This window comes from Uloborus diversus, chromosome 7, assembly GCF_026930045.1.
Source record: "Uloborus diversus isolate 005 chromosome 7, Udiv.v.3.1, whole genome shotgun sequence".
NCBI classification, from domain to species: domain Eukaryota; kingdom Metazoa; phylum Arthropoda; class Arachnida; order Araneae; family Uloboridae; genus Uloborus; species Uloborus diversus.
The window spans coordinates 67,049,439-67,072,671 of record NC_072737.1 but is presented as its reverse complement, the minus strand read 5'-3'; the positions used below and the strand labels follow the sequence as shown (position 1 = coordinate 67,072,671).

General features: G+C 33.3%; 1 protein-coding gene across 1 annotated transcript in view; it reads left to right on the top strand.

The window, feature by feature from the left end:
• The first annotated feature begins 2,423 nt into the window (after positions 1-2,423).
• LOC129226718 (membrane frizzled-related protein-like) overlaps positions 2,424-23,233 on the top strand; it is a 49,938-nt gene continuing 29,128 nt past the window's right edge. The window contains exons 1-4 of the mRNA XM_054861347.1: positions 2,424-2,427; positions 6,059-6,236; positions 10,874-11,064; positions 21,182-21,379. Coding sequence (XP_054717322.1) covers positions 2,424-2,427; positions 6,059-6,236; positions 10,874-11,064; positions 21,182-21,379 — 571 coding nt within the window. The remainder of the gene's footprint in view (positions 2,428-6,058; positions 6,237-10,873; positions 11,065-21,181; positions 21,380-23,233) is intronic.

Below are 23,233 nucleotides of genomic sequence, written 5' to 3'. Positions count from 1 at the left end.
CGCTGCCGGTCTGCAATTCTAATCATTTGCATATCATGCCCTACTTTACATTTCCTGCAATTTTCAGCTCACTCGCGTAAGTCTTTCGTGGTGTTGCAACTTTCACAAACAGGAGTGGATACTTATTCATCCACTCCGTCTGTCTATCTGTCTGAAGATCGATCTTCTCGAGAACCGCTGCGAATCGAGAGTCGAACGAGATACCGATCAATGCGAAATTTTCCAAAGAAAACAATAGGACCAATCTCGTAATTGTGCGACTTTAATTAGCGGATATATTAATTAAAACGTTAATTAACATAACGTTATTCAGGAATTTTTATTTCTTTCCTGTTACCATTTTGCATATGGGTGAGCAAGTAAAATTCTACTACAGTGAAACCTCCCTTAACGGACACTCCCGAATAACGGACACCTCTAATTAACGGACATTTTTGCAAGTCCCAGTCCCTCAATATAGGCCATTCCATGTAATTCACTCTGAATAACGGACACTCCGAATAACGGACAGTTATTTCACAAAAAATTTCCCTTGCGATCGTGGCACTTCCTTTTTTTTTTCTTTTCACAGAATATCTTAGTAACTGCTTGCATTACAAAGCTTTTCATCCTTCACAACTGATATACCCCCCCTCCCCCTGTCATTTCCTTATCACTGTTTCTTGGAATTAAAATTATTGGTGGTAATGGGCAGAGGCAGCGATTGGGGCTTAAAAGTTGGGGGCAGAAAAAAAAAAGAACTAAAAGGCATGGTACTTTTTGCGGGCAGCAAAAAATTAAAAAGAAAATAAAAGTCATGATTTTGTAATGGCTAGTTTTGAGAGTATTGAAGCAGATAAGTGAAAACTGATGTCAGTCTAACAATTAACGTACGTTTTTCTTAAGATTTTAATGAATTTTGTACACAATAACTATTCAAAAGTTACGATAAAAAAAAGGAAATTGGGCGCTTTTTCTAACTGGGGCTCTCAGGAGATGCAATTGAGCAGACCGGCGTCGGTAGTAGTCGGCTTTATGGTGCCGTGGTTTCGTTGGGTTGTTTAATTTTTAGATATGAAAAAGATTTGCCCATATTCAAGGTCATATTGCCAACTGTCAATCATGCATCATGCAATAGTGATACTCGAGATAAAATAAATAAATTAACCATAAAAAGTGAGTGTGTGTGTGGGGGGGGGGGGTTGCTTCACCGAATCGCCGCCGTTGGTAATGCAAAAAAGAAATGTCAAACTGTTTTAGCTGTTTACTTTAATTGATTAAATACTTTTTAAGACAAGTGTGTGCTGTCAGTAGATACCTTTATTAAGAAAAAACAGATTAATTACACTTGACGTAAAATGTAGTAAACCTTTCGCAATTGTTTCGATAGTGTTCTACAAAGGGAACAACAGCCCATTTTGAAAAAGGTAAATTGAGTAGTTCCTCCTAATAGCGGACACCTCCCAATAACGGACAAAACTTCTGGTCCCTTGACTGTCCGCTATTAGGAGGTTTCACTGTAATTGTTTTAAAAGAGATTTTTTGGCTGCTGTCCAAATCTTAAAACAACGTTTCTATTTAGAATTTAATTTTGAATTAGTTTAAAATTGGTTGCTCTATTCGGACATAGCCTTTATTTTATCGTCTGTCCTTTTTTTTTTATTTTTTACATTCAACGTTCTTAACTCTTTTCAGCATATATGAAATTTGTTTCTTTAGTTATGTTTATTAATTGTAGTGTAAGTTTATCATTCACCGGCCTCATATTTTGGTGCATTTAGGATGTGCGACTAATTATGTTTATCTTGTTGGACTTTTTCCCGTCACATGGGTGAGTTTTTGGATTGTAATAACTCTCTTTTTCCTTCCTGTTTCTATTTTTGAAATACAGTTTGTATTGTTCAAAGAACATGTTAAATTAAGATTGTTTGGGTTTCTTTAAGTGAAACAGAGTTGAACAAAAAAGATTGTTTTTAGGGTTTTAACTAAAGCTTAATTAGAATCTGATGACTTAGTATTAAATTTGTGCATATTGGTATTTATTAAGTCTTGGTGCTTTAGTTTCACGTTATCAACCAAAAAGTATTTGTCATTTTATGTAAAAAGCCGATTGTAATCGTACATAAATATTTCAGATATAGTCTATCAGATTTAATTCAGTTTAAAGTGAGCACAGATTATAGTTGATAATGCATATATATTCATCTTTTGTGCTAACTGAAAATACTCATAAGTTGTATCATTGATAACTATGATTAACGTTAAAGAGATTTTTGCCGAAAATATGCTCTACTGGTGTTTTGCAAACCTTGCATTACGCGTATTTCTTTATTCCTTAGCACTTTAGAAACTGATGTCAGAGTAATACAAAAACATCAATTATACATCTCTTTCATTTTTTAAGTAGCCCGTGCAACGCCGGGCACGCAGCTAGTAGTATACTAATGGGTGAGATACATGGGAAGTTTGATCATAGGAGCAGTTAGAACCCTACGTTTTCCATATTTAGCTAATGAGCACTATTAAATAGAATGGTGAAGAATTGATAGCAGAATAAAGCATTTTTTTCTGCATTGCCAATTCAGATCAATAGCCAAAGAAAAGTAATATACATAGTTTTATTGTTTGTTTTTTTTTATAAATACAGGATAAAACACAGAAACCATATTTTTTGTCAGCTAAATAAAAAACGATGCACTTGGCCTAAACAAGTCTTGAAACAAGGCAGTTATTGCAAAATACAGCTTCCATTCACGTGACCTCGAATTTTGGGGACATTGAATGTCCTCCCATTCTTCAGACTTGTATGGGGTTATGCATATAAAATCGAAATCTATGTCGATAAACCAAAAAACTGAAAGCAGTCATAAGAAATAAAACTCATAAAAGGAAGCACTCGCACAAGTTATGGGTGTAGTTCTAAATAGTATTCTTGTATGCATACGTTTCAAAGGAGAATTGCCGTAAGCATTAGGGGGATAGGAAAGTGGAATATCATTTTTTCAAACAAATAACTTTTTTTTTAAGTTTTTATTTTAACACTAGAATTACGGGAGGCATCATTTTAACCCCAAAACTTTTTTGCTAACTGCTTCTCTATAATTTCATAAGAAACTTAATCCTTTTTTGAGAATTTCCCTCCTCACAAAAATTTTAGCTTGGGTCGTCACTGGTCACAGATCTAATTCATCCAAATCGCTGCTCCCCAGTGCTATCGTAGACTGCTTTTAGAAAGTATATTTTTTCGGCGCATCAACAAATGAATCATGTTAAACTCTTTTAATTATGTTTTGTAGTTGTTGTTCCAACTGATTTTTATATTATTAAGAGTAGACCATGACTAGAAAGAAATCTTTACAATCGTTTAAGGGTTCAGAATCGGTCAAAAATTTAATCAGACAAAAATATGAGTAGAATATCAAGCAAATATTAAGAACAAAAAGGAGATTTATTTAACACAGGGCTGCGGAGTCGGAGATAAAATAACAGACTCCGGAAAATTCAGAGCCTCCGACTCCAACTCCGACTTATTTACTCCAAATTTAGTCTGACTATGACTCTGCAAGCACTAGCCTCAAATTTGAGGGAAAATGACTGACTCCGACTCTTGGAACTTATAACCTTCGACTTCTGACTCCGACTTCTTTATCTCAAAATCAGACCAGCTCCGGCTCTTCGATTCTGACTCGGACTCCAACTCCGCAGCCTTGTTTTAATATACTTACCGAAATCGCACAGTAAGCACTCATGAAAATGAAAACTTGTTAACCCTCACATTCATGAATTTAAGTAAAGAAATAATAAGGAAGAACCGGCTCGTAATCTTGTGCTCAGTGCGAAGTTTCAATGATATTACATAGTAATTATCTTCTTCATATTTTGAATCACAGGAAAGAAACTTTTTCCCATCGAGTTGATTAGCTTTGAAGTATTTCCTGGAGGCAAAGAGGGCGGTTCAATATCTGCTTGGAGTGTTTGAATAGATTGTATTGATTTCCATTGCATAAACGTGGCGAGCTTAAGAGCTTCAGACCTTTTCAATCGTGTTTATACCTGCGCTTAAAGCAAGGTAATTCAACACTTGAACATGTTTCTATAAAAGAGGCTACTTTCTGGATTATGTATTGTGGATATAAGTATTGTCTGAACAAAAATAGAAACTCTCAATCTTTTAACCACTGACCCCCACTTTTTATAAATCGAATCATCAGTGACCGTAACTTTCCCAGGCGCATTATTTTCCTCTCTTTTTCCTTTCTTTTTTCTCTTCAACATACTTCCGTAGTTGTAAATATTTTTCCCAAAAAAAGTTTTCGCTTTTCTCAGCATTTTTATAATTGGCTTTACATTCATACTAAGCGACACAAACTAAGGTCGATTTGATTGAACAGCATATGAGGCAATGAGAGATAAAGGGATGTAAGTAGACGTTTTAAAGTTTTGAGTAAAACTTCTTTAAAGTTCAGATCTTAGGTAGGCCTTCATTGAAAAATCTTCTGAATCATGTTGTGTAACTAGAATTACACAACATAGTACCAGAGTAAGTATGTACCAGAGCTACTTGCACTACCTTTTGCCCCAAGACATAAAAGAGACTTTCATATCATATGTTCTGGATGTCTCCTAATTTTTAACACGCTTTTATTAGCTTCACTTGTATGTTTGTAACTCTCCTTTGGACTAAGAGCTAGTGGCTTATTACTGTTAGTACATTCCACCACTTTGTGAGCTTTTGTGGCCGAGCGGTCTAAGGCGCGGGTCTTCGCTGACGTCCACCTCCGGGGATCATTGGGCAGGCGTTCTATTCCCGTCCACACCGAAATTAAATTTATAATATTGCAACTCAATTTTCGCCCACTTTTTATGATCGGATTCTTTTAAAATTTGGAATGCAACCTCAGACCCGATGACAATGCCATATTCTATAATCAAATTAATTTATTAACGATAAGTTATTAGTTTATTCTAATTAACACACTTTTATTAGCTTAACTTGTATGTTTGTGGGTCCAACTTTCCTTTGGACAAATAGCCAGTGGCTTATTAGAATTACTTACAACGTACAAATCAGAGCTGCGGAGTGTAACAATGTTTGCACCAGAAAGCATTCAAAATGTCTGATGCAAGCAATGCAATAGAATACTAAGATACATTCCGTTATAGATTAAAAAGCTTATAAAAAAACACGCTTTAGTAGCAAAATGAACTAAAATGTTAAATATAATCTTTGGATGACAAGTATATATAGAGTAATTGACCAAACACTTAATTTACTGCAATAGAAAAAAAGCGTGGGGGCTTCTTATCAGTTGTCTTAAATTTCTTCCACTTGTTATCCATGCGAAAATGTAAATAGGCATCCCCCCACGCTTATTTTTCTGCTACAGTAAAATTCAGTGTTTGGTCAATTACTTTATAAACTTGTCATCCAAACATTATTTTTAACTTTTTTTGTTCATTTTGCTACTAAACGTGTTTTTTTTTTTTTTAGTTTCTTAAACTATTATTTTTTAATTTTGTCACTTACATCCCTTTGCCTCTCACTGCCTCATATGTTACCTTTGAAACCAAAGATTGATTACTGCATAGCCACATATTTTATCAATTACTTCAATTGTGATGAATTGAAGGGCTCGGGGCAGAAATCTGACAAACCACAAGAAGTCGATCATAATTTTTCTTCTCATAACTTAAATTGAAATAAACATGACAGTGGATTATGGCACTTGAAGGAAAACATACTTGGTTTTAGTATTACAGAATATAGAATGTAGAGTACCTTTCAAAAATTCTACAAATGTTTTTTATAAGTTGGAAATTCGCCTACTGAAAAAATTCAGATTATGTGACATAGCACAGTCTTGTTCCAATACTTTCAATTCCTCAAAAAAAAAAAAAAAAATGGTTATAGATTTCCCGACTTATTTATACTATTAATTAAAAATTTATGTTTAAACTTAGAAAATAAAAGTAGCACGTTCAAAAGAAAATTGATCAATAAAAGCACTGTATATAATGATCTTGTTTTGATTTCATGTAACTTGTCATGTTTTTTATTTTACATTTTATTTGTTCACAGCCAAATGCATCTTTCAATTTCACAGTCATCAAAATACGAAAGGAAATTTTTCATCTCCAAAGTTTCCAAGCAATTATTCTGAAGATTTGGTTTGCATTTATAATTTTCAAGGAAAAGATCACGAAACCTTGAAATTAAATTTCCATGTTTTTGAGTTGGAGCCTCCTTTCAAGAAAGGGTGAGTAATTTTGCGTAATTAGATTGTAGAAAGATACTTTTAACTTTTTTTTCCTTTTGATTTAATTACTCGCGAAAGTTTAAAGCTTTGAATCTTTTAGTTTAAGTGAGAAGTCCGTTAATTGAATCAAGTTAAGGACTTTTGACACTTACTGGAAAAACTTGCTGAGTTCTTGACTGTGCAGCAGAAACTAAACTGAAAGTGATTACCACCCACTCTTAAAAGTTTTTTTTTGTCAAAAACATTTATTTCATTGTAACTGTTTCAATGTAGCATTCTCATTGAATCAAGTAAACTATGCAGAAATACTATAATAACTCAATTTGTGCATTGAAAAACTAGAAGTATCAATGATGGTAATTTAAAACGTGGAATAATTTCAAAATTAAGGCTCAGATTTTTTTTTTTTGAATTTATTTTAATTTCTTTTTTATTACCGATGTAACTAAATTCAGTCGGACCTCGATATAAAATTACCCCTCAAGACTTCCCGAAACAGACTTTATAAGTGGGGTGACCACATAGCCGATCCTTACGATAAGCATGTATATAAATAGTATAATACTCTGTAAAATTTAATGCGTTGAAAACTATCAGTTTATTATGAATTTTAATTAAGTTGAACCAATTAAAATTAATGGAATCAACAGAACAAATAAAGTTTTTAGTTTGGAATATAATTGTATATTAGTATGTTCAAGCAAAGTACTGATATACAACTTGCCTTACTTAAAATCATTCAGAATATAGCGGACTGCCGCAATTTTTCTAATTCTTGTACACTATTTTCTAAGTTTTATATTTCATGGGAAAAAATTCAGTTCTCTCATATCATTTAAAAATGTTTTATGAAATTCTAGCTCTGAGTGAATGTTTTTGTTTTCTGTCAAACCTTTATCATCACTCTCGTTATATCCACGTTCTACTACCTCCTCTGCACTTAATACTACGCTGATAGGAAAAATAATTTCTCACCGATAAAAGATCGCGTACCACTAAAATTTCTTTGAATTAAATCTGCGTGACATTTAAATCACTAAAAAAAAAAATAGACAAAAGTGACGTTACAAGCGATTACGGTGTTCAAGATCTGACTATGTATCTGATAGTTCGTAACAGGGAATTCTTATTTAGTGAACTAGAACTAAAGAGAAGTGATCTTACATGCGGAGTGACTTTATATACAGGGAGACCTTATATCGAGTTGTTACTGTAATTCCTAATTTCTTATATTTCTTTAATGGGGGAGGGGGGGGGGGGTCGGGACACAAGAATCGTCAAATTTTGCATTTTTTTATGATTTAAAAAATATCTCTTTTTTTCTGCTTAAAATGACGTTTGAATCATGTTTCTATCTTAATTGGAACGAAAGATATAATAATCTTTGTAGCATGCATTCAGTTAATATTATTTTTGACTTCAAAACTTTAAACATGTTCTTCTCCATAATGGCATTTTTCCCGATTTTTTGCACTCAAATTCTTATAAGTTAAGAACTGCTAAAGATAAAGAAATGAAATTTGGAGCATATCTTTTTCAAACAAAATTTTTATTCGGCAAATTTGGGAAAAAAGAAAAAAAATTGTTTACTTTAAAAAAATATGATTAAAAAAAAAAGTATCTTAGAATTTTTCGAAATTTTTCTTTAAATATTTTCTATTTTTTTTTATTAATAATATTTTTTTAAATTGCCGAATAAAAATGAAAGCATAGATATTTGCATAATTTTTTAAAAATTTTTTGAAAATATACCAAGAATATTTTGAGTTTTAGCGATTTAATGCAACCCTTTTTTTACTTAAATAAATTTAATCTAAATAAATTAAAAAATACGTTATTATTTTACTTTTTAAATAGATGGTGAATCAGTGCAAAAATTTTCAAAACTCTAAACTGTTTATTTATTTATTTATTTTCAAAATGTGTCCCGGACCCCTTTAATTTAGCTTTGGAAGCGAAAATATATTGATTTTTCTGATTGCAATACCTATGAACATTAATTTTCATATACTATTTTCTGATACAATTTTATTCGAATCTGTTTTACGAAAACAAGATAGCCATTGGTTATATCATCAAAGTTCTAGATTGAGATTTTAATGCAATATTTATTGTCCAAGAGCCCGTGATTGCCAGACCAACGTCATACTATAAAGGCCCAAATTTTTTCTGCGTAAGGACATCACAGCAGGTAAGAATGGTTCGCTATTAATTAAGCCGAGTCGCACTGGCTTTGGTAGAAAACAGGTAGGAAAGGTGCGTAAAATTGCTGCAAAAAGCTAAACATCATGGCTTCATTTCATATCACGTGACCTGGTGGTCCCTAATCAATCCAATATTCAGTGAAAAGTTCTTTTTCTCTTTTAAATCAAATGTGAAAAGTGTCGAGCAGAAGTTCTAATCTCCATTTAAAGATGTTCTCATTAGAAATTCAGTACCACGTGCTCTTTTGCTAACGGACTCTTGATTGGATAACAAGACGTTGACAGCAAAGCAATCTCCTTTAATACTTTTGTCACGTTGTTGTTATTCGTAAATAGATAATTAGATTTGGTTCCAAATCCAAAGGAAACTGCAGTGTTAATACTTTTTCCCTTTCTCGTTATCTCGAGTGACTGTTAAAGTGTGAATTGTCAAAATTGTCTGATTGGTGCTAATAAATCTACATTCCAAGAAATCAATAGTTTAAGGGAAATACTCACTGTAGTAAAAATTATTTCTAGAACAGTTTCAAACTCTCAATAAAGCTGATGTATTTCTTGTAGATTTGCTTCACAAAAAAAAGCTAAAAAAGGAGAAAATGAAAAAAAAAGGGGGAGGGGGACATATTTTTAAAGAGCATATGTTAATGGTCTGTTATTGAGATAAAAATAAAACTTAAAGAAATACAGGCGTCCCTGGTATAACACGTTTAATTCGTTACGTGTAGTGTCGAAACCGTGTCATACGAGACTTTCTTAAAAATAACTTTTTAACTTATTTTTTATACTTATTAATCATGTACATAGAAAAAATCATGTTAATATGTATCGTGTTGCATCAAAACCGTGTTTCGTGTTATATCGAAACCGTGTTATGCGAGACTTGGAAATTCAGTGACACCTGTGTAAGTTGACCACTTGCGGTGCAGTACTTTAGTGGTCAATTTACGCAGGTGGTCAACTTGTAGAGGTTGAATTATATGATAAGATCTAATTCTGTGCCTGAAAATAGCCGTCAACTTAGACAGGTGGTCAACTTACAAGGGTGGGCAACTTTACAGGTTTTACAGTAATGTGAATCAATGGATGTGTACCGTGTTATATCGAAACCAAGTTTCATAAAAACGAAGTTAAAAACTAATTAGAGTTATTATAAAACATTAACAAAATGTATTAAACATAAGTGAAATTCCACTTTTTTAAGCATTTCTATTGTGTTACATCAAAACTTTGAAGTACGAAATTCAAGTTTCAAACCGTGTAACATCGAAACCGTGTAGTACAAGTACCGTGTTATACGAGGGACGTCTGCACTTATTAAAAAAAATTTCTAATACTTTAAGCTCTCTAAAATAGATATTTTAAAACAAAGGATGCATGAAAATAAAACTGGATATGAGGCAATGAGAAGCAAATGGATGTTAAGTGCCAAAATTTAAATTTTAGAGATAACCAGTACAAAAATAATTGAGGGACTTTCCCTACATTTTGATGCAAGAGATTGTTCTAGTAGCCCTGGTAGGCAGTGAAATACAGCATTATTGAGAAAAGTTTAAATGAAAGCATACCCTAGATTTAAACTTTATATGCGTTTTACTCAAAACTTTAAATAAGTCAACTTACATCTATGTACAACAGGTACTATCAAACCTGTTTTTTTTTTGTGCGAGTTTTTTGTGCGGTATGTGAAAATTATTTATAAAACGAGCGGAAATTATTCATAACACGAGTGCAAGGTAGTATCTTCAAGTGACGACAGGGGCATCCCAATGAGAAGTCACTGTGACCTCATAAAAATTTCTTTACTTGGGAAGTGTTTCGGGAGTCGGCAAAATTATCATCACTTGGTTTGTTTTGATTTCGTTTAAAGATAACTTTTTGGGTTATTTTCTACGTGAGACTTTTTTATGCGCTCCCTATCCACCGCATAAAAAAATATATTATTTAACTGTGTTGCGAAAACAACTTTTTATGGCTACTCGTGGTATTTCGAACATTTTTTTAATGCAATTTATTTTGTGCGGCCCCTATCCACTGCATAAAAACAGGTTTGGGTGTATTTACTTCTCACTGCCTCATATTATGGATTTTGTTAAGGCCCCTATATATACGAGCCGGCGCATCAGCTTAAGAACAGCCATTTTGGATTGGAGCGCGTGTTTGAGTGGTTGTCTTTCTGGCGAGTTATCGCGTTTGGTGATTGTTCAATGTGAGTAATTATTAGCGGCACGTGAATTTTTTATTAAATAAAATATTATTTTCGGCAAATTTGGTGAAATCCGAAATTTTGCTGTGGTAATCCTAACAGTGCAACAATGAAAAATCCGATCCAAAATGGCTAAACTTAAGCTGACGCGTTGGCCTATCTATATAGCGGCTCGAGATTTTGTGTTGTGATGAAATATATTAAAACAAGAAATATTTTTCTACTTTTAGTTGCCTAACAGATTATATTGACGTTTCAACCATCACAATCATCGGTAGCAAGTTTCTCGTTGGTCGCTACTGTGGGCGGGACGTTCCTGGTTCGATGCTTTTTATGAACCCACATGCTGAAATAATCTTTAAGACAAACCACGTGATTCATAGTCAAGGATTTCATGGCTCATATTACTTCCAAGATGAGAGTAAGTGTCCTTTGGAAATAACTTTCATGTTTCTGAGAAAATGATGGACGCATTTGGAGAAAACTCTTATGCACATCATTAAAATGTTTGGTGGTACAGTGAAATTCCGTTACAACGAACCTCAAGGGACTCTCAATTTTGTTCGTTGTAACGGAAGTTTTGTTGTAATGGAATTTAAATAATGTAGTACTCTTCAACCCATAGAGTAAAGAAATTTACATAGAGAGGCCCCGTCTACGGTAAAAAGGAGATGAAATTGAAGCCGAAATTAAGCGATACAGCGGTGCAATGATGAGCGGGGCTATGTTAACATAATCGCTTCTCCAGAATACTTTTCACCAATCTCGGAAAGAGACCGAATAAAGTAGCTAGCGGATTGGTTTGAATTTTAGTTCATATTTTAATGCAATTTCAAAAACGTGCTTAAATAACTTGCAAGAATATCTAAGTTTTAATTAATAACCAATTCAGATTTAGTAATGGGATGTTTTGAATCAAAATGTATCTCAAGATTTTTATCAAGAAGCTAAGGATCTTGGGATACAGCGGTGTAACTTCTGGCTTCAATTTCTTAGTATAGCGGGATTCTCTATGTAAGTTCTTTACTCTATGGTTCAACCACAGATTGTATTGAATGAGGTAGTTTCCAAAAATTTAAAAGTATTTTTTTCTGAAAGAGCATGTTTAAAAAAGTAGGATCTGCCCATTTTTTAAAATAATTTGCTTAAGTTCAATATTAAAAAAAACTTAAATCGGAGCGCTTTGATTGTTTACGGCTTCTGCCGATGGCATCACAAATGATGAAATGCCTTTCAGTGTTGCCATTCACAGTGCAAAATATTTAATTCGCATCTATACTCATGTGTATTGGCAACGATATGGTTGATAGCAAGCGTAGGGCATAATATTTTATTCGCTGCTTGAAATGATCATAACATGGAAACGCGACAGAAAGATGCGGCAAAGTGCATCATTTGTGACATCATCAAGACCACGCCTTGTTTGAAAAATCGGACATTTTGAAAAATTAGTTTGAAAAAAAAAACGGTTGGGAAAATGAAAGTATTTTCTTGGTCCATGTTATTTTTTTTATTTATTTTTTTTTTGTTCATTCTATCCATTTTAATGACTGAAAGTGACTGAAGGAAACCTCCCCTTTGACAAACGTCCAGTTAAGACGAATATATAGTCACCTCAGAGCAACAGTAGGATATTTTAGCGTTATTTCTTGGATTAGATGTCTTAGTGTTGCTCTGAGGCGACGATATCTGAATGAGAAGGAAAAATAAAAATTTGATGCGCGTGTTCCGCTTATTGGAATGAGACTCCACATAATTTAGAGGCTAATATACATCCGCAAAAGCTGACATCCCTAAAAACTAATAGATGCGTCCATTTCCGCCTGTAAACCGGATGCTTGCCGTTCCATACAATCTGTGGTCAGACAGTACAAGTAATATTGGGACTGAAAATGTATTTCATTGAAGGACCATTCCACTGTCAAGTGCAGGACAATCCAACTCTATAATTTCATCAACATAGTGTTATAGATCTTGATGTTTTAATTTAACTGGAGTGGCACATTAAGCACATTTTTTAATCTTTACATTTGACACAAAGGTACTCCTCGCATTGTCTTCTTTGTTTTAAATTATTTTGTAATTTAATATTTAATTTATTTGCATGCGTCACATGCAGACATCCAAAGTCAACCTCATGTAGATTGCCGTATGCCTAATATTTTTGCTCTAATAATCTAAGCAATGAGGTAAACAATTGTAGTTTTTGACAGCTAATGTTCCAACGGAAGGAAAACATTATTTGTTTGTTAAGAAATAATAATTGAAACTGTTGAAAAAAAATTATGTATATGGCCATTCCACTGAAAACGGTCCTATTGTCCCGCACGTGACGGTTCCTATATTTCATAAAAAAGAAATAATTTTAAAAAGTAATAAAGTTATTCCACGTCAACTGACCTAATTTTTAAAATCGTCCCCACTCGACCATTTCCGAATTGGGTGAAACTTTATAGTGGTGTAGAGATAAACTAACCTATGCAAATTTTCAGCTTCCGAGATCCAAATCCTGAGGATCTAGAACCTCCCCCCAAAAAATGACCCAAAACGGCGGGTGAGCTTTTTGGGGCAAATTGCCATCTTTAGCCAAAGTTTGCAGAAAAATTTATCACCCTGGAACCTTGAATTTTTTGGAGCTTAAAGTACAATTGGCTGTTCATACACTCATTTATTTTTGTGAATTTGAGCTCATAATGTTTTTTATAGCACGCGTGTAAACTCGTGAAAAAGCGCGTTGGGGAAATTTTTTCCTGGATTTTAGGGTGTCATAAAATATCAACAAAAATGATTCAAAGGTTCGTATTTCGTGATTATATTGTAAAAACACTTTTTTTAATGGGTTACTGTTGCAGAGCTTAAAGATTTTTTTTCGAAAAGATATTGTCATCCAAAGTGGCTATCAAAACAGTTCAAGTGAAAAATAGCCTATTTTCAAAGCGCTGTAGCTCAAATTTGCCACTTCGCATCTTCTTTTCGTTTACACCATTAGAAAGAACACATCTTTTCCTATCAAAATACGTTTGTTCTTCGATGGTGTTCTTTCGAATAAGGAAAAAAAAAATGAGCTTGAAATTCTGCCTGTCATAACGATTTGCCACGTTTAAGGTCAGGTTGTGGAAAATTTTATCACACTGGAAGTCTGAAATTTTAGGAGCTTAAAGTACTTTTGGTTGTTAATACGTTCTAGTATTTTTGTGCGTTTGAGTTTAATAACTTTTGTGTAGCACGGATGCAAAGGCTTGACAAAACGCAGTGGAGAAACTTTTTCCTGGATTTTAAAATGTCGTTAATTAAGAACAAAAGTAATTCAAAAGCTCGTACTTGGTAATTCTATTGTCAGTATACATAGTATTAATGGGTAAAAGTTGCAAAGCGTAAACATTGATTTTCTAAAACATATTGCCATCCAAAGTAGCTACCAAAATCGTTCACATGAAAAAAAGTCAATTTTCTATGAGCTATAGCTCAGGTTTGTCACCTTGCATCTTTTCGTTTACACCATTAGAAAGAACCTATTTTTTCCTATTAAAATAAATTTTCTTTCTCATGGTGTTCTTTCAGATAAGCATGAAAAAAAGAGCCTGAAATATTATTTGTCGTTTACGAGAAAATCTCGTTCTAAATTGAGTAAAGAACGGTGATTATCATCGAAACCAGTGTATAAGTAATTTCGCAACTGTTATTAGTCAGAAATAGTTTTTTTTTCCCTTTTTTAAAAAGTTATTTTTTAAATTAAATATGATAGAAACAGAAAAACATTCTGCTTTGGAAACAGACCGATACATCAGACATAACAAGATGTTTTTTTGTTTCTAGCATATTTCATTTGCAAAATAGGTTTTTAAAAGATAAATAAAAAACTATTTCTGTCTGCTAACAATTGCAAAATCACAAATCCGATTTCCATGGCTATGACCATTTTTTATGCATTGTGGAACGATATTTTCTCGTAAACCACAAATAGTATTTAAAGTTCATTTTTTCATGCTTATCTGAAAGAACATTATCGAAAAGAAAATTTATTTTTATAGGAAAAAATATGTCATTTCTAATGGTATAAACGAAACGAAGATGCGAGGTGACAAACTTCAGCTACAGCGCTTTGAAAATAAGCTATTTTTCACTTGAACGGTTTTGATAGCCACTTTGGATGACAATATATTTTCGAAAATAGATATTTAAGCTCTGAAACTGAAACCCACTAAAAACAAGTGTTTTTATAATATAATCACGAAGTATGACCTTTTGAATTATTATTTATTTATTTATTTATTTATTTTTTCAGATTTTATGACAACCTAAAATCCATGAAAAAATTTCCCCATCGCGCTTTTTCATGAGTTTACACGCGTGCTATAAAAAAACATAATGAGCTCAAATTCACAAAAATAAGTGAGTGTATTCATAAAAAATAAGTGAGAACAACTAATTGTACTTAAATTACTTACTACCTGATTCCAGGGTGATAAAATTGTGTGCAATTTTTGGCTAAAGATGGCAATTTGTCACAAAAAACTGATCTACCATTTTGGGTCTTTTTTGGGAGATTCTAGATCCTCAGGATTTGAATCTCGGAAGTTGAAAATTTGCATAGGTTAGTTTCAAAGGAATCTCTACACCTCTATAAAATTTCACCAAATTCGGAGATGGTTGCGTGGGGACCACTAGGTCACATGACATAGAGTAACTCAATGACGAAATCTTTTGCTTAAGAAGTCACATACGTTTGTGACTTCTTAAGCAACAAAAGTTTGTTCATTACCTATCTACTGTCTGATCATCGATTACATGGAAAGGCTAATATCCGATTTAAAGGCGGAAATAGACGTATCTATTAGTTTATAGGGGTGTTAGTTGGTTTGTTACAGATGGGCACTTTTGCCTGTCTATTATTTAGCCTTAATTTTGTAAAAATGAAAGTTTGCTCTCAGCGACATTTTTTTAATCTAAAGTATATTCGATCTATATTCTCACGACAAAAAATTAATTGATTTATTTATTCACAACAAAGTTTTGAGCTTACCATTTTGCTTTTACGTTCCTGAACGAAATGAAAGTAGTTTATTTTCTTTTTGCTGTTTCCATGGTAACTATTTCTGTTTTCCCTTATTTTACTTTAGAGAATGCAATAAATGAATAAGGCACTAGTGGCATTATAAAACGCTTGCACCAAAATCCCATCGTTATTTTCATTTCTCCCCTGCTAAATCCATTCAGACGGAATATTGACCATCACTTGACAGATTGCCAAATTACATACAATCCGCGGTCAAACAGCAGATTATTATTTTTAATGAAATGTATGAAGCGTCACGTGCGGGACAATATGGCCGTTGTCCGTGGGATGGCCTTGAAACTTACATTTCATTGTATTGGTATTCTGTATCACAAGCTTTCACTGCCCACAAGATAAAACTGCACAAAGTAAAAACATTTTTTATGTGATAACACAGAGTGGTTTAAAATGTCGGCGTACACTCCTTTTTTTCCCAACATTATGTCAGTTGTGCTAAAATGTTTGTTATTTACAATTACCTTGAAGTCTTAAGAATCATAAACATCGTTGGAACACCATCCATGTCATTACACAACTGAATTCTGCGCCATGGCCTCGCAGATGTTTTGTGGAGTATCGGAGATGTTTTGCCTCAAAACTCTATAAGAGCATGGCGTAGAAGTCAGCTGTGTAACGACATGGATGGTGTTCTACCGAAGTTTAAGACTCAAAGGACTAAAAAGTTACTGTATATAGCAAACATTCAACCATAACTGACACAATGTTGAAAAAGAGGGGTACGCTCACTTTCGGACCACTCTGTGTAGTAGTATGACATATATGATAACTTTTATAATGCTAATAATTTAATTTATTTAACTTTATAACTGCAAGTTTGAAGATAGACAAGCAGTGTTGAATGCATAGCACTTGAATTTTTTTTTGAAATTTGTCAAACACATTACATACGAACTGATTACTAAAAACTAACTTTCAAAGAGGTTTAGCAAAACAATGATACGTTATGAAAGTGATAAGCACTCTCCAACATCGAGATACGCAAAATGAGTTTAGTATAACGATATATTGCAAAGATATCTTCAATTGATTTTTTTAGAAAAAGAGTGAAAGACCATTTGTTTAATTGCAGGCGATAATGACCAATCCATAAAGTTATGTACTGAAGCGATCACCAAAACGCGAATCCATTACATGCAGTAAGGTGTTTGGCAATCCTTTCCATTTCACAATATATGCCAGTAAATTAACTATGTTTCGCCAATCTATTCCGAAATTGGTACTTTGTAACTTCTCTTCTGGTTCTGGTCATGATACAAATGATGGCGGGATAGCTCTCACGCATATATCCAATTAGGAATATTGGATACAGAACAATAGTTTTGTTATTCTATTCCAGGGAGCTCATTTTTCCACCTATTCAACTCTTTCATTTACTATAGAGGTTTGTCTTCACCATTTTTATCTTTTGTTGTTGAAGGAATGGCGTACACAAGAGAGGGGTCTGGACTCCTCCCATAGGTCTTGCTTTTTTCCCCCGATTGATTACAATTCTACAAGGTGTTCTGTTTTAATCTGCAAGACCTTTATTTTCGCAACCGTCAGTTCTAGATGTATACTTCCAACTGCAAAAACGTTCAAAATCAGATGCAGGGTTCAGATATTGAAAGTTTGAAGTGAAAATAAAAATGAGGCAAAAAATTTAAAATTTAACTTTTTATACGGATTCCTGTTCCCCTAACTTATAGTTAGGGAAATAATCTCCATTGAAAAATAACTAGAACACAAAAAGTTTGAAAAAAGTGACCAATATTCAACGCGTTATGAAACGCAGCGTTTTGTGACTAACGCCTCTTTTCACTCGCCGCCAGTAACACCTTTTTGGGGAAAATATAGCAATTAACAAGTGTTTAAAATTACATGTGTGCACAGAGTGGAATTTTTCACATTATTCGAGGTTTTGTAGTGTGTTTTTGCATATCACGGCATAACATTTGCATTTATTTTTGAATAGCAATGAAAAATATAAATACCTTGGTTTTCTTACTTGGGCGACCTGTCGTTCTTCTAAAAGAGCGATAAGTTCCAATCGCATCTCCTGTATGGTCCCTTAAAACTGGATTATCTCCTTGAGTTTTGGTCGCACAAATGTCCAGTTTTTTGTGTTAGTACTAGTCTTCAATGGAGATTATTTCTCTAAATATTAGTTAGGAGACCTAGGTCCCGTATAAAAAGTTAAATTTCGTACTTTTTGACTCCTTTTTATTTTTGCTTCAAACTTTCAATATCTTAACTCTACATCTGATTTTGAACATTTTTGCAATTGGAAGTATACATCTGGGACTAACGGTTGCGAAAATTAAGGTCTTGCAGGTTAAAATGGAACACCCTGTATGTATTTCGTACGCAGAATAATTTCAAACAAAGGTAACAATAATTTCAGTTCTTTTAAGTGAAAAAATAAAATCCTCATGTTAAAAGGTTTTTAAAAATATTATGCGCTTTTCCTATAAGATGTAGAATGGTGATTATAAATGAATACACTGTAATAACCATGTTTTCAGCTTTCTAATTACAGATTAAAACGAAATTCTGTGAACTTGAATCCATTTTTTAATTGTGAGAAAAGAAAAGCGTAAATTATTTTACTTTCCGGTTATTTGCTTAAGTATATTTCATTAAATTATGGAAAATATATATTCAATAGTTTATTTTTTACTGTTTTTCGTCCTCGGGAATCGATAAATCAAGTAAGTATATTTGATGGCGTATTGAGGTATGATATGAGGATGAAACTTTCGACCTTGGACCCTCCCCTTCCGAAATTCCTGTGTGCGCCACTGGTTGATAGTTTGCTATTGTATTGCAAATGAGATCTTTAATAGAGGCATGATGTTAGACTCTTTCTGGTTGTAGTACTTGCTGTAACGTTTCCAATTGCTGATTTACAGGATTCGGTACCCGTTGCAATGCATTTACAGGGACCCCTTGGTGCTTTGTCTCCCACAGAAATTGTGTAAAACATTTATAATGAGCATTTTTGAAACTCTTTTAGGGCTTCTATAGTCGTTGGGGCCCTAAGTAATTTCGAGATGATAAATCCATCACTGGAGGTTACAACTTTTTTCTTAAATGAGTTTCTACCAGCAGTTTTATAATTTCAATCGCATTTGGTGTTGTGGTTTTGTATTTATTTTTTTATTCTCTTAGTTGTAAAATCCAGACACATTGCGGCTTCGGTTTCTATTATAATTTTCCAATTAGTTCCTCCAACATTATCTTGTGTTATACAAATCTAGCATTATTTATGTTATACAAATATTTTTTTTTTTTTTTTTACATTCTTGCTTTTGTCAAACCGTCCTTAATTTTACTTATTCCTTGTAAGTTCTTTTAATGTTTCATTTATTTCTACCAGTTTAAAATCTTAGATTTTAATGCATATTCGTTTTAGTGCAATGTATTTTGCTTTTATGTTTTTGTTCGATCGCTTTCTACCTCTACTACTGTCCACAAGTAGTTTACACTTACAAGAATGAAGTCTAAATTATTTATGAACAATGTTGGAATCAAAGGACTCTACGCAACAAGGAGTTGACGTATTAAGATTTGTGGGGCAAAGCAGTTTTTGAAAACGAGCTGATGTATGCATCACATGACTTCCTTTTACTGCAATTTAATGTCATTTCCCCATTACTGTCAAATTTTAATGTGATTCAATAATTTGTTCTTTAAATATCACCAACGGGGGCCGAATTGAAACCAGATTTAAAATAAAAAAAATCGCCAAGTTGGCGACAAAACTTGGCGACCAAAAAACTGGCGATATATTGCCAAGTGTCCACCAAATTATAACATCACTTGAGTTTACATAGAAATTAACAATGGTTTCCCCCAAAAAAGAGGCATAAAACCCCTTTAGAAACAACCGAATGCAACCAAAAGGGGAGGTGCACAACTAGACCCCACTAGGAGTCTACGTACCAAATTTCAACTTTCTAGGACATATCGTTCTTGAGTTATGCGACACACATACGTACATACAGACGTCACGAGAAAACTCGTTGTAATTAACTCGGGAATCGTCAAAATGGATATTTCGCATGTCTATGCGTTCTTAGACACTTATCCACATGTGGTCGAGTCGGAAAAAAAAAAAACTCAACATTCATTCGGGGATGAGTAAAAGGGAAATTAAGGTCGGTTTTTGAGTGAAAGTTTTTTCGCGAATACAAAATTTCCTTTTTTGTAAAAGGAAGTAAAAAGAGTATTTTAAACCATCTTTAAGAACCAAAAGCATGAAAAAATTCATTGAAATAAAATTTATTGCTCAAATGAAAGTGGGATCTTTCTAGTTATCTTCTCAAATATGTGCACTACTTCACGGTCGGCTGGCTGTCCATTTGAATTGTTAGTTTCGAAATTTTCACAAATGCTAAAGCTTAACCACGGAGAGATGGCGGACATTATTAATTTGTATTATTTGTAATAGGTTGTTTGTTATTATTTTGTAATAGATAAGATCAAGGAGAAATACTTTTACTACTCGGCACTTTTAGGCTCATTCTATCAATCGCAAATGATGCAAATGATTTTCCCCTTCAAGGTCATCCACCATCTCTCCGTGGTCAAGCTTTACTTCCCTCCTAGAATCGCTCTACACAAAATTCGTCGCGTTAAGATATGAGCAGTAGCAAAGAAGGTTTAACACTAGAAAGATGGAGGGGCCTATGTGGCCCTTCGCATACTTTATTGTTCAATAACTTGAATAATGTCTAACCGAGCTCAATGGAACTTTCTGACTTTTCATTATATAGCACTATTTGAATGCTTGCTTAATCATTAAATCTTTATCCTCATAGTACTGTAACTATTGACGCTTATACCTAGAAAGACGGGTGGGGCCCCAGTGGTCTCTAAGTTATTTTACAATAAAAAAGGATATGTTTTCCCTTTCTCCTAATTGTTGCGGCACAAAAAGAATGCTTGCTATTCATTCTAGTTTAGTCTGTAACTTCCTCTTTATGCAATCGGTTTGATATCCAAACGCTATAAACAGTACTGATTGCTTACCAGCCAAACGATAGCTATTGCTCTTGGAAAGATGAACTAAATCTACTTTTTGACGAGTAAGGACAGAAAAACAGAAAATAATTATGCACTAAGTTTTTATTTAGTTATAAAGGAAAGTGCTTCGGGCATGTGGATTCCCTCAGGAAGAATTTTAAAAGGAATTCACAGCAAAAATGGGTAGGAACCACACTGGCCCCTTCAGTCTTTCTAGATATACAGGAAATTTGAGTCTATTTAGTGTTAAGAAATCTATTTTCTTGATTCATATATCAATGGAAACATCAAAGCTCGCTACTTTGCTTCAATGAATTAAATCGGAGTAAAAATTTTATTCAAAAAACTTTTAACTTCATTTAAATTTTTTTAAAGATTTTCTTTGATGTCTGTGTATTATTTAGTTTCAGCTATTTATCTCACCAACTATATACTTTTTATTTATTTTTATTTTCAGTAATGATACCACCTCCAAAATCTACCACGAACGTGAGTAACTGTGGTGGGATAGTATCTGGAGTCGGTGGTGTCATTATGTCACCGGGATATCCCTATTATTTTCCTAAAGATGTGGATTGCTTTTGGCTGCTTCGAGTGGACTACCACATGAAGATATACGTGAGGGTCCTCAAAATGCAGCTGTATGGAAGCATTGGTGAGAATCTTTTGATTCTGAGGTTAAATTAGTTATTTTATTGCGAGTAACAGTAGCTAAATTATTTTGTAAAATAAATGCATAAGTACTCTGCTGAAAAAAGTATTGTGAGTGGCTGTTGTAACCTATGGTTTACGCAGTGAAATTTTAAAATTGAAAATTGAAGGATAAAGTCAATGTAAGAAAAACTGAAGCAGTGTGAAGCTAAGGGATGCAAGTAGACTGTTTAAAGCTCTGAGCAATTTGCAAGCGAAGTTCAACCTTTGGGTAAAGATGGACCACGGAGAGATGGCGGATGACCTTGAAGCGGAACATTATCCTTATATATTATTTCTGTAGCCTGTTTTTGGTTTCTACGCCAGATTTTCCTCAATTCTTGATCGATTTCTTTGATTTACACCTTATTTTAAAGCTTATGGAGCTGGCTACTGACGAAAAATAGACCCACGGTCTAAAAATTGTTTTTTCTGTCAAAAAAAAAACCTGTTTTAAAGAACCAGAATGAGGTTTTCGGTTAAATTTATAACTTTAACTTGCAGTGTGACCCGCAGAGCTGAATAGCTCGATCGGCAGAGCGTTCGACTGGTAACCAGGAGAATAAGTGTTCGAGCTTATGTACGGACAATCTGCATCAAAAAATTAGAGAAATATCGCGGATTGCATGAACACTTAACAACACTGAATAACAAATATGAGGGAATAGAATATAAGAGATGGAAACGCTCCTTTCTGTTATGAAAACTTGATGCAACATGGAGCTAAATTGATTCTTAACTGCAAGGCTTTTTTTTAATTTTTGTTTTTAAAACTTTGGCTCCGGTCAGAAAATAAAAGCATAATGTAAGCGAAAATATAAGTAACAGGTTTAAGATTTTAGACTACAATAGAATTGTTTTTTGTTCAGAAAAAAATAATAAATCGTATATTGAAATATAGATTCTTCTAATGAGTTTTTGACTCTTTGTACAAATAAAAAAATTACTACCTCAATTTGAAGAATAAAATATATATTTTTTCTTCTTTTAGCAAAAAAAAAAAAAAAAAAAAAAAAAAAAAAAAAAAAAAAAAACGAATAGCTTATCACATTTTTACTACATTCGAAAAGCTACGCTTAAAAAAGAGCATAGTTCAATTTATTTTGTATTTTAACCGTGCTGTTAAATGATGAACACGTGCTGCCATCTAAGTTATAACGGTTCGAGTAACCTGCGGTTACAAATTGTAAAAATTTTCAAAAATAAAAACATTTTTCTTCAATATCTTAACTTATATATTATTCCCCTCACATTTTAAAACTTATCAGGCTGGCTAATGACGAAAAATAGACTTACGGTCAAAAAATCAAGTTTTCGAAAACGCCCCTTGCTGTTTCAAAACCTTGATGCAGCCTGTAGTTCTTATGCATTTTTTTTTAAAGCAAAGTTCTAATGCAGTTTTCCATTTTTTTTACGTCGCTTTCGGCAAAAAAAAAAAAAAAAAAATAGCTTGTGTGTGTGTTCATATTTTAATAAAGCTTAAAAGCACTGGACTTAGTTGTTCGGTTAAATTGATAAGTTTTTTTCGGTAGAGCGTTCGGCTATAAACTATCTGAACTTCGGGCAAGTTTGGGCTGTCCTACATAATATCAAATTTATATTAGTATTACGCATTACATGTACTCATAACATACAAACGTATTAAAATAAATGCAGTGGGAATGCTACTTGGTGTTTCGACTCCTTTATGCAAGCTACAGTTATCATTCGGATAAGTTGACTGTTAATCGAAGGGTGTTCTTCCTTTTTTTAAAGCTTTGACTCCATCCAGACCACAAGCATAATGTAATTACAAAAAAGCATTAGATTTACCTCAAGG